This window comes from Augochlora pura, chromosome 1 (genome assembly GCF_028453695.1).
Source record: "Augochlora pura isolate Apur16 chromosome 1, APUR_v2.2.1, whole genome shotgun sequence".
In the NCBI taxonomy this organism is placed as follows: domain Eukaryota; kingdom Metazoa; phylum Arthropoda; class Insecta; order Hymenoptera; family Halictidae; genus Augochlora; species Augochlora pura.
Genome location: NC_135772.1, coordinates 11,026,565 through 11,039,356, shown reverse-complemented (window position 1 = coordinate 11,039,356; position 12,792 = coordinate 11,026,565). Strand labels below are relative to the sequence as shown.

The following is a 12,792-nucleotide window of genomic DNA, read 5'->3' as shown; positions in this document are numbered from 1 at the left end:
GTAAGTTCCTTTGAAAAATTGCTTCTGGTCGAATAATATTGGTTGGGTCGTTTCGTTTCGTCTCGTCGAACGCTGTGGTCATGCTTTCAATTATTTACACGAAACAGCCTGCTCTCTGGAGAAATTTCAGAGACCAAATCGATAAACAATTGTGTAGTAATCCAAGGCAGTTGACAGATATGAAAAGAACATAAAATGGTTCGGTGCCTCGGGTACTAGTTTGATTGCGTAACATTGAAGAATACCAGATGGTAAGACAAGGATGATTAAATGGTAGAAGATGTAGCGAATAATATGTCGTCTTTGTTACTACATATAATTTGCATTATAATGATATCTTCTATGTTTGTAATTGTTAATTGAATTAAAACCAGATGTTATGTAATATATTCAACATATGTACATACAATATAGACTCTTATTCGAGATTTCAATTCCATTAACAATTGTAAATATAAAAAAGATTATTGTAATGTAAATTATAAGAAAAAGTAAATATTATACAACTATTCTATCTCATGTTACACGTATTGTATTTTATTCAATTGTAGTGCACAATTTTCAAAGAATTCTTAGATTCTTAATCATATTCCCCTTATTCGTAGTCAGCAAATTGTGAATGCAAAATAAAAATTTCTTGCACAAATTCTTGGAATTGATAAATGCGTAAAATTGTCAGTCTAATAATCGCGCATTTAGAAAAAAGTATCAAATTAAACAACGCAATCTCATTTTGTATGATGTAATATAATTTATGATGGATAACGTTTCACTTAAGGAGCGTGCGAGGATTATTGACGTCTTTATCATCCTGGCGTCATCAGGTCGTACTAGTTCGCTAACTTTGAGGTCTAACATAATAAGTAGGTCTGCGTGTCCTATTAGCAAATGATTAACAGGCAACGTGCTAGATTTTCCACAAGAATCGGTGTGACGAGGGCGTGATATTGGCGGCTGAACGAGTTCGGAATTCACCAGCCGGTAACAAGACAAACAGGAGAAGAGGGTAGCTTGGCCTGTGGCTAGGATCCGCAAGATATGTCGCAAACCTAACCGGCTTGTTCTTCGCTACGTCGAGCACCGTGTAACCAGCTTCTTGGTACGAGCTCCTTCAAAGTTCTCCGTCTTGCCCTCGCCTTTAACTATATACTGTCCTTAAGTTTCATGCGAACAGTCGCTTTGCTTCCTCGAGTCAAAGTTCTCTTGCTTCTCTCTCTCCCTCTCTCCCTCTCTTCACCTCTCTTCACCTCTCTTTTCGATTCTCGCCTCTCTCAGAGGGCGCTGCCTCTTTTTTCGTTTCTCTTATTTTAACCGTGATCTGATTGTCTCTGTCGCGCTCGATCGTTCCCCAAGGCGTCCACCGGTACCTATGACTTGGCCGTCACTCGAAACACGAGATATCAGAAGCAGCCGGTCTTCGCAACGGTCACACTTGGCCCTTGTTCAAGCGGCGACATCACGTGTCTGTTTAGTGTCTTTGAAGTTGAAATACGTGACCGAATTCTGTTATACTTACAAGGTTAATGAAAACAGGTGAACAAAATCCACTGCGCCTTTGTGTGGAATTTAATTTCCGCGGAATCGTAAAACTTTTCTTGACAATTTCGTTTCTTTTGTCAATCTTCTTGTTCTCTAAGCAAGAACTAGAAAATGTGTAAAAAGTCTGCCCAATGTTTTTAATTTATAAAGCAAAACGAAAGAAATTTTTCGGTTCCATCGAGCTTTAGGTTTTTATTTTCCAAGAATAGGTAAAATAGCCAATCTGGATCACGCGGTAGTATTTTCTACCATTCTTATAATGGCTAAATGATTTTCGCGGAAATCCACTAGCGAAGGATTTTTTGAAATCAAATTAAACTTTTTAATTAGTACTATTAATAGGTATCGAGATGAATTCAGCAGGATACTAGACCAGATCATTCCGTACAGTAAAATCATAAAGTGACTAATTATGAAACTGTCATGATCAAATATTTTGATTTCACAAAATCTTTATCACTTCACTTTTCTATTAAACTTTACTTCAACAGAGCAACCATTTCCATGGTTATGCGAATAAATTTTTTCGCATAGCGAGTAAGCTTCGCACGACTCGATCGCGCCGCGTTTCTTGCAGCTCTTGCAGCCAGGACCCTCGGTATTCCGAGTATTCGCAATGTCGAAGGGTTGCTATCTCTGCGCCAGAAGGGAGTTTAAAAAGAGATCCGCCTTGTGAATGACGATTATCCGTTAGTCACAAGGCTTGGCTAGCAGCGGCGAAGGTTACAAATATCCCCCGGGCACCCTTTTTAACATGGGTATCGCCGTTCTTGTTTCGCCCCCTTTTTGCCTCCCAGACGCAGCCATTCATCGCGAATTAAACGTGAAGACGACCTAATGAAAGTCGCGAGTGTTAACTTCTCCCCTTTACGTGCTTCTCAACGATTTTTGCACGAGTCATTCACCGTGACAAAGGGGCATGTTCGCTTCGCGTCTGAACAAATCTTTTCCAACTATGGTCGAGAACATTTGCTTACACGTTTCTTGGGATATCTATACGAAGAAGCTGCAGAAAATTGGAAGTCAATTTCAAATATAGTAATAATATAATTGTTTATAGCTTTTCCCTTTCTTGTTGTTGTACCGATTGTTCTTAAAATTTTGAAACAGACGCTCTTACAACCAATCTGGTCTTACAAGCGGGATCAACAACCGTGTACACAAGAGGAAACACTCATTTCATTCACAAACGAATTGATAATGGTAAAATTGAGGTAAGAAATGTCACTTAATTTAAAAATATTTTTAAATTCGTACAATGTCTTCAGAGTTTACTATTCCATACGTTCATTTTATAGTGATATTAAACTTAATAGTCTGATGGAACAATGCAGAATGCTATTCATCTAACCAGCTTCTATAATTATTCATATTTTTACGTTCTTCTAGTGAAATACATATCTAGACTATTTGCTGACATTTGTACATTTCTTTTCGGTATAATCCTTTGCCTACTTATCGAAATTTATAGTTAGAGATGGTGAAAATAGTTCTTTAAGTATATAACGTGTGAAGTACAATGTGTTGAAACATGTTCGAAATAATTATGTGACCGATAAAGTATGCCACAAATAAACTTCTCTTCGATAAAGTTGCGATTCGATCCAGACTAAAGAATCTCGGACGTTCATTGCATTTGATACGTATGCAGACTGCTGTTATGCAGTAGAGAAAGGTATTCTCTAATATTTCATTATGTTAGACTCTACTGCAATTTCCTTAAATAGAGAATGTCTTACAATGATGTTCCGCTATCTCCGAAGTTGCGTGGAATATTTCAAGAAATAAGTCTTCGTTTAACAAAGTGTACCTCGAAGAGACGTCACTAAATTGAACGCTTTCGTTCTACGAGGTTCTCGAGGAAGAAACAGAAGTAAATATAATATAAAATAATAATATAAAGGTGGTATTAAATTGTCACGATTGCAGTTTTAATAAAAAAAAAAAAAGAAAACGTTGCAAACGGTCGTGATAAATATTCGAGCGTCGAACGATCCGGATTGAAATCAGAATGAAATTTTTCTCGTTCATGGGATAATTTCAAAGACTTCGGCGCGTCTCCTTCCTTTTAGCTCGAGGCGACTCAAGCACGCAAAGGAAGTTTCTTCATAAAACGTCGACGCCCTTCTTAATTCCTTGTTTCCTTCGTGGGTGCATTTTCAGCGTAGTAATCGTGAAAACGCCTCGGGCTGAGGAGGGTCGGCCGGATATAGGAAATCGCATCGTAAAGCAGGATATGACTATAAAATCAGGAATTTGCCACGCCTACAAGCTGCTGATTTCCTCGATTACTTTAAGCGCAGACCTTAATATGGAAGCATCTGGTTATTGAATTAGAGACGCGTGATAACTTTTCATTCTTCTAAATATACAAAATATGCGATATTAAGTGTATGCTATGAAAAGTGTTAAGACCAATGTTAAGTATGAAGAAACGTTTAGGCTAAAAAATTTGACAGAATAGATAACTCAGATGAACATAAAATCTGAGCGTGACGCACGTTTTGTTGCATATGCTTTTAAATGTAGATGTCCACTATATGTGCCCTGTGCAAAATATTCAAAATAGAAAATATATTTTTGGAATTATCTGATTGTGTTCTACCGTATGCCTAAATTCTTTTCAAGCGTTTACCGATTTCTATTTCTCTTAATCATTTCTGTTATAAATGTACAAATAAATTTACGATTTCTAATTCTATGTTTGACTATTTATTTTTATTATAATTTATTTACAAATTCGGAATAAACGGAAAATAGGATTACACAGCTGGAAATTCGAAGCGCAAGTTCTAATTCTGATTGTTTATGCTTATTCAGTTAAACTAGCCGGTTAATCGATTTTGAAGGGTCTGAAGAGTTTGAGAGGAAGAAAGTTATTCTTATTAGGGGTAATTTTACTTGGTAACTCCTCGCTTAGCATGTTCTCAGTAAGGAAGGTTGCGTGTCAAAGATCGATTATTCCACTCGTACACAAAGCTTCATAATTTTCTGAATTTGTATAGGTGCCCTATCGTCCGCCTGCGTCCGCCTACCTTTCAAGTTTTGCTAACAATTGTTTTTAATTCTAGCACCGTTTTGAAGGAGCTATATAAATGCAAGTCCTTCTTTAAAGAAAATGTGAGAGTTGAGAACTTGAGGAGGAGGAATAGTTTCGACTGTATCCTGATTTCTGTACGCGCCCGGCTGATCGATGCTTGACAATTAGAGAAGTCTCGTGCTATCCTTCACGGTGGTTGACTGCTGTAGTAGTCGAATTTGAGGCTTGAATGGAACCGAGACCGCACACGATTAAGTTCTCCCCTACTCGTGTTATCCAACTGTCTAAGTGGGAGATCTCATTTCATCTCCGTCCTTATTTTTGGTGTGTCTCTATTGGGGAATGTTTCTTCGACCAGGACAGATAATAAAGACAGGCAACTGAGAGAGAGGGAGAGGGAACATTTATTGTAATCTCGCTTACAAACATTTTATATGAAATAAGAATAAGAATTAATTATTTCATATTGTTTGAGACTAAAGATAGTATCGATTCATTCGAAATAATAGTGATCTCAAATGAATCGTTTTATTACCTTTTTATTTTAAATATGGCAAAACATTATTTTCAATATAATATACAAGAAAAAGATTTTATTTTAAGGAACCTTTACACTAATTTGCTCTGAGCAAAACTTTTCCTTCAAAGAGTTCAACTTTAGGAAATTTTTGTCTGGATCCACCTAATATTGTCGCAAAAGAACATGAACCGTGCCACTGCCTGCTAATTTGATAGGACGTTTGAAACAGTACTTGATTTTTAATAGCTATCCATTATATTTGTTCGATCATCGGAGAGCATTTTATTCTCTCAATTTACATATTCTATTTAAATCGTTAGAATATGCTAACACGTATTTTATAAAGTATAGTCGAGCATAGGCATCATATCGATATTTGATTTCCTTTGTCCGGAAAATTATTCGAACGATCAGACAGGAATATGGTGCCGTTAATCATCGTCATTGTCTACATTAAAAATGAAATTAGTGAAACCCCGTCGACCAATCAGATCATCGTTGATCCGACAAGCGTTTTGCGGCATCATTCAAACATTTCGAAAGTCTCTATCACTGGCGCGCGTCTAATAATTAAACAAGCGCGTAATTGTCCGGATTTAAAGTGTTCCACGTCACCGTTTGGCCGTTTGAACTGTCAATGCGGTTCACCGACGAGATTTCGTAATAATTGACGAAGCCGCGAGGCAGCGTCACAAACTCTGATGCGTCAAAGGGGACGGGGTGACTACCGTGAAGGATTAATCGATCACAGTCAATCGTAGTAATGCACCAAAGGCACGGGGATGCTGTCGAGGTGGCGTCACGTTTGCTAAGGAAGAGCTGACTTGAGTGGGAAACGAAGGCTTCTGTAGGGATTTACGTCGACGTGTGCGCTGATAAACCTCGAGCTCTTTGATTCACCCCGGATCAATTAGGATTATTCGCGGATGTACCGACTATTCGTCGTGATATTACCAGACGCGCAACCGGCCAATTTTAGTCGATAATGGGGGATCTTTAATTGTATAATGCACCGCATATAACTTACATGATCACTAGAGTGGACGAGAACTCGAGAACGTCGGATCTGGTCGGGTCAAGAATTTTTGCAAGATCGAGTTTTTATAATTAGACCAAGCGAGCTAATTTTTTTTAGGATGTTCAAGGGATTATTTTACCAGAAAATGGTAAAAAGATTGTTTGAAAAAACAACAATTGGTTATGACGATAACATAATTAAAAGATGTTGTTTCTTCAACTCTTTTATCGAAACCTATAGCATGTTATATACATATATGAATTTCCGCAATGAGATATTATTAAAAGTCAACATTTACGTAGATTTCATTAAATTCAGTAATTTTGAATCTCTGAGAATCTAAAGATAGCGTACTATCTCGTCGACCGAATGTATACGAGATCTCTTTCCCACCGCTTCTCTTCCATAAATTGAAGGAAAGAAAAGCTTAACTCGCAAACAATTTCACGTGATAATATTCCGGAGTGATTAGCGATGATTTGCGAAGATTTGCGAAACGTGCTCAACCTCTGGCACGTATTCCCCTAAACCTGATCCGGTCTACAAATAAAGCTCTCGTGTGGTTTTATTGCTATGTAGGTGTGTCGTATTTAGTTGGGACCACATACATAACGAGATATTATCCAGCGTTCGTTTTCTGCGCGGACGGAACCACGTCCGGGGGAAAACTTTCGCATTTGGTAACAGCTTTGGTCAAAACTGGCCCCGCCCGATACATTCATCTGTCGTGAATTTCGAATGTTCGAAATGCCGCCCTTTGATCTTCGTGAACGAACCTATACGTGGACATAGATCCAAGCAGGATTGTTGGATTTGCACCTAAAGCGACGCTGCATTTGCCCGCAAAGGGAGATTCGATTGAAGACGAATCGAGTATGCAGATGGGGTGCAACGGGTGCGTTCGTGATTCAAGGTTCCACGATGAAAATGACGCAGCCATTTGCGTGGCACGTACGCCATTGTTCGCATCTATTTCGTCGGAGCCGATTGCGTGGATAGTTTTATTTTATACGTAGCGCATACGCGATGAGTTGACGATGAACGATTATTGTCGAACCTTTTGTAAGGATCGTCTAATAAAAACTTGAGACATTAAAAACGAATGAGACGTTTAAGTGACACTCACTGTCCGAATGAATGCAATATACAGGGAGTTGCATTTAATAAAATTATCTTCAGTATTTCAATCATTTCTGATGGTAAGAAAAAATATTTTCAGAGAAAACGATGTGAAGTAGTGATTTTTTAAATCCATTAACTTTTGTACTATTTGTATGTACATATACTCGGTAAATATCTTTATAGAAGTTCCATTGAATAAAATTTTCATAAATGATTGAACTGATTAAACAGTTCTATAACTTTCAAGTATAATTTTCAATCAGACCAAGATGTATAATAGTTGGAATGTTTAAAAAATTTCTATTAAACAATAAATATATAATTAATTCTGTAAGTTCAAGCTACAGTATTGAAGTATCTATAAAATATGTTGTATAAAAATGTGTAAATAAAGGTTGAAATGGATCTGATCAGTGATAATCGTGCGGTAGTCGAAAATCTCCATTTCATCAACGTTAATTTTCCGTCATAACGACTTGAGTAGTTTTTTATTTTTACAACGAACCATGCAAGGGAGCGTGGTATAAACTCGGGGTACGTCTATTTTTCGCCATCCGGAGTGCCTTATAAAACGGTACGATATCAAAAATGTTGAAGGTGAATATTATTGCTAGAATGCATGTGCTGCTGTTATCAACGAGGAAACAATTGTGCTCGATGAGAAAGTAATATATTACGCATTAGCATTGCCGGTAACTGTTTTTAATCCCCAGGTCGCACATATTTAGTCGACGAATATTCCACGAGAATCTGGTGCTCCACGGTGCGCGCTAAAAGCCGCGTTAACGGAAGTTCATAAAGACTAATATCGCCACACAACTTCTACCCTAATAAAAGCTAACGCATTTACAAAGGCGGGGGTAAACTGCAACATAAACAACGACCACATTGAACGGAGGTATTTCAAGCGAAAGCGGCGAGAGCCTCTGTAATCTGAACCAGAAAGTATCAATATTGGACAAGCGTTAAGGAATCTAAAGTCAAAGCTCGTAGTAATATAGTTTGTTTTGCTTTCACCGATCAGAAAACACGGTGAAAAAATTTACGTGTGCTTTTCTTATGCACCGGGAAGACCAACGATTCTCAGATCTGTGCTGACTTCAAAAACATTTCAGATTATGTTCCTTACTCTATAGATTATTTTAGGAGAGTCTGAACGAGCGCAAAATTTATTTTCACAATTCCTTACGATAGAAACGAACTTGAAGTGCTCTTTGTCTTTTTTAATGTAAATATTTACTTATCAAAATCTGCAAGTGCTACAAATGCCTAACAAACTTTTCACTGTTGCAAACTGTGCTATTCAGAGAATCTAATTAATTTTCTATAAAAACTACATGTTTGCAACTTTGTCGAAACGAAATGTATGAATTGAGAAATAGAAGTATCCGGGTAGGTCGATTATTCGTAGTGCAATCGAGCAGAGGGTGATTCTACGTGAAAAAATGAAAAACAAATTTGATATAACATTGTTTTTACTCGGGGCTCTGATTTCGAGAAAATCGACTTTGAAGTTTGTTCATCTTATTGTCTGTTCTTCTACCGCAGTTGCCTCCGTCCGAGATAACGTTTAGAAACATTAATTGTTGCGAACTATGTATAGTCCTCGCGTGACAAGAAGGTATCTTCGTGTTTTCGTTCCTTTTCTTGCTAACTGCCCCACTACCGCAGCTATCGGTTACTATTTGCCGAAAACAGCAGTGAGGTTAGCTGTGGTAGTGGGGACAATTAGTATGAGGGAGAATGTAAACATGAAAACTCCTTCTTGTGGCATCGGGTCTATAATAAATGAAATGTTATGTATAATAAATGAAATTTATTATACACGGGTCTATAATAAATGAAATTATTGTCATTGATTTGTAAACACTACCGTGGACAGAGGTATAAAAATATGTTATACCAAGTTATTTCTGATTTTTTCAGTAGTATCTTCCTGTGTTTTTTTGTACTACAAATTCCGGTGCACTCCGTGTCATGTTATTTAAAATAATGTCTATTATTAAGTATACATGTATATTTACTTAGCATCATTACCAACACTGAACAATTCTTATGACCCGATACATATATGATGAACCGCGTTTGACCACACGAGTCAAGTTTCTTTTATTATAGCCATTCCTACATATGTATGTGCATTTGATGCAGAAAATAATTTTACTAACTATGGGATCAAATGCGGCGGTGAGTACCTCGCGATCTTTCTAATCATCTTTGGAAGTTGGTAGCATTGTATTGATTTATATAATGGTAAGAATATCGTTACATTTGGAGCATCGAGGGAAAAGTAAGACTTTTTAGCAAAGAACGCCAGTGAGTACCGATTGCTTAACTTATTTAAATCACAGATTTACTCGAAGTGCCCTAATAAGTTGAGCACTCGCCATAAATAAAGTGTACTTACACATATGGTAAAGCACCAGGTTCTTCAAGGTTCCATTGTACTTTTGGAAGGCTCGGTTCGTAGGCGCGAACACGGTGACATGCCGGTACATCAAGGTAAAGTTAGCCACGTGGCTGGCCTCGAGAAGGTGGTAAAACTGTAACAAGAGGCGAATAAACGCGTCCATTAACCCTTTTAGTGCCGGACGAAAAAGAGGTGCCTATGCGAGAATAACCGGCCGAATTTCACAGTTTTACTAGGGTTTGGGAAAATAATCATAAAAACCAAACGGGAAACAATATTTACATGATTCCAAAAGCAGTATACTAAGGATGAAACAGAGAACAAAACAATGACACTAGTTTTTCTTTACTCGTTCAAAATTATATAAATAACAAAGGTAAAAGTCTCCATAAGAAAAAGTAAACGTTGAGTTCTCTCTTTCAAAACGTATTTGCGCATACAAGAAGCCATCTTTTCATCATAATTCTATATAGACCAATTGTTATGAAGTATATATTTTGCATTTATGTAACATCTAAATATATTTTGCTATTATGTAACAAGATAAACAATATTACATAACAAAAATAAAAGAAGAGATCGATTGCATAGTGCGGGCGATAAACGGATTTTATCTGCTGCAAGACAAGCAATTGGTATAGGTACTACTACATTGCTGAAACAAAATTTTACTAGCACAAATATTGCTATTTGGTTATCTAGCTATTGCAAATATGTAACATTTAATTTTTAGTCCATCTGTCCATCTTATCACTCCAGCGTAAACAGGGTCCCAGCACACTCCGGTATAGAATGTGTAAAATGTCAGACCCAAATCGGTTTACAAATTCTTTGTCAACGAAATTTGATTATTTACAATCAAATTAGATCATTTACAATCAAATTAGATCATTTATAAATTTATTAACAGATAAAGTTGTCTCGCAATGCGAAGAATAAGACGTTATTACACGCACGACGATATATCGTCGTTGGCACTTCTGGCAAGTGTACCAAACGACGATATATCGTCGTCCGGCACTAAAAGGGTTAATATGAGAAAATGCAATTTTCGAAGTATACATGAAGCAACGAAAAGTTACTACGGTCATATCTTAAAGATGATAATAATAACATCTTTTTGTACATCTAGCTAAAGTTCATACTGAACGCAAAAATATTTTTTCATCAAGTCTTGTTCTTCTCTTTTTAGTAACTTCTAAATCGTTGATGTAGTATAATATAATGGTACAGAGGAAATTGAGACAGTTATTGAAAGACCTCCTTTGACAAGAAGATAGAATCGTATCATATTGAGATTTATAAAATGTATTTTTTAAATTTCCGTTATCATTCGGTTCAGAGAAAAAGCTTGAAAATAGCGCACTTTTACTTTTTATCATTTCAATCAATAGCAATTTTTGAAAGCAATTTTTTTAGTTATTGTACAGGACACTAATCTCTCTAGCATCCTCAAACAATTCAAATTGCTTGGCTCAATCGTACAAAAGTTAACAGAAATAGCAATGTATTAGCTGAATGAGTTTCATTTGTTACTCAATAAGTAATAAGAGGGATAAAGTAAAGATCGTGCGATAGAAGACACATTAAAGTGTTACATACTGTGTATTCTTCATATTATTATTTACATTTACAAGACAAATACTATGCTTATTCAGCTACGCTTATCCTCATCAGTGATAATCATTTTATATGTCATTTATTTTAATGTCGTGCAGCCGTGTTAATGTTCATGCGAGACACTTTTGGGTCTGCGGGAGGTAAAAAAAGGGAAGAGCGTTTCGTCCTAGGCCCGCTAGAGGCCTAGGTAGCCACACGGATAAGGGTAGGACAAATTTTTGGTTGTACATATAGAAACGAGGACGGCCTCGGGTAGCTTACGAGAAAGGAATCCACCTTTTGGCGAGTGGCGATGTTGACCGTTACAAATTAATAGAAATGAAAAAAATTGTGTCGCTCTATCATCCAAATGATCAATTAACTATATGTATATTACTCTTAGATTCAGGGGGCACTTGTTACCGGGACATGAAACGAGATTTGTTAGCGACTTTGGGTGTCCTACCCATAGCGCGGCGTAATTAGAAAATGAAAAGGCAAACGAAGATCGATTTTCCGTCAACGGCGAGGGAATGTGAGGGTATTTTCGCGCGGCAACTAATACGCGGATCAAGCGACTCAAGTCACGGCGGATTAAGTGCAGGACTGTACGTGCCGAATTAGTGATTCACGTTCTGCGCGGGCAAAGGCGTTTAATCCGCCGCGTCGAATCAAATTTCCTGGGGTCTTTCGTCTATCCCCCGAAAATGCGCACAAAGGAAGCTCGTTAGTTATCAATGCGTAATTAACCCCCGGCCAGTAGCCGATCCGTCGTGGAATATTAGCTCCGGACGGCCGCTGCCCGTGAGTCACGTTTCCTTCTGCACACGCAACGACGAAGACGGAAAGAAAAGGTGGAAGAGAAGGAGAACGCAGGCGACAAGTACGTTTTTGCGCGAAGAACGAATTACGGAGGACCTTTCATTAGGCTGCCGCTGTTGGAAACGTTCGTCGACTTCTTGCCGGATATAAACTGAGAGTCTTATGGCTTCTGAGAAATTTCAGCCCGGGACGCGTTGTCTGGAGAGGGTGAAAATAACGGTGGTTGAAAATACTTGCGGTGCTTTCATAGAGGGAGACTCGCTTAGGTTTGATATAATAACAGTGGCTCAGGACCCTCTGCCTTTCATAGTTCACCTCCGTTTTTGATAACTTTTTGGACGCTTCTTCTTGCGTTCTAGTTAGAACTTCATTCTTTGTTCCTTCTCGTCTCTCGTTACCAGGGTCGATCGCTAACTAGATATGAAAATTGCCTTTTGAAGAAACCGCGTTTATAGTTCCAGTATTTCCAGAGAATTGGTTAAACCAAGTTTTTACGAAGAAAAGCGAGATACGAGTTATTTGGATTCCAGTTCAATAATTATTCAATGTTTAGATGTTAATTTTAGTATTTAATACTGATTTCCCAAATTTAAAATCGTCCTTTTGAATAATTTAGATTTTTAATTATTTCAATATAATAGATTTAAAAATTTATCTACGTAAAACAGGTTTTGAAGTACGCATTAAGAAAATTTTTGTAATTATTTGAAGCTTTAAATATC

General features: G+C 37.4%; 1 protein-coding gene across 3 annotated transcripts in view; it reads right to left on the bottom strand.

Annotated features, from left to right (window-relative positions):
- The window catches only part of Fas1 (fasciclin 1 Fas1 domain-containing), a 350,940-nt gene that overhangs the window by 115,995 nt on the left and 222,153 nt on the right, over positions 1–12,792 (bottom strand). For all 3 annotated transcript variants that reach the window (XM_078183768.1, XM_078185481.1, XM_078184620.1), the window contains exon 2: positions 9,647–9,782. In XM_078183768.1, the coding sequence (XP_078039894.1) occupies positions 9,647–9,782 (136 nt within the window). The remainder of the gene's footprint in view (positions 1–9,646; positions 9,783–12,792) is intronic.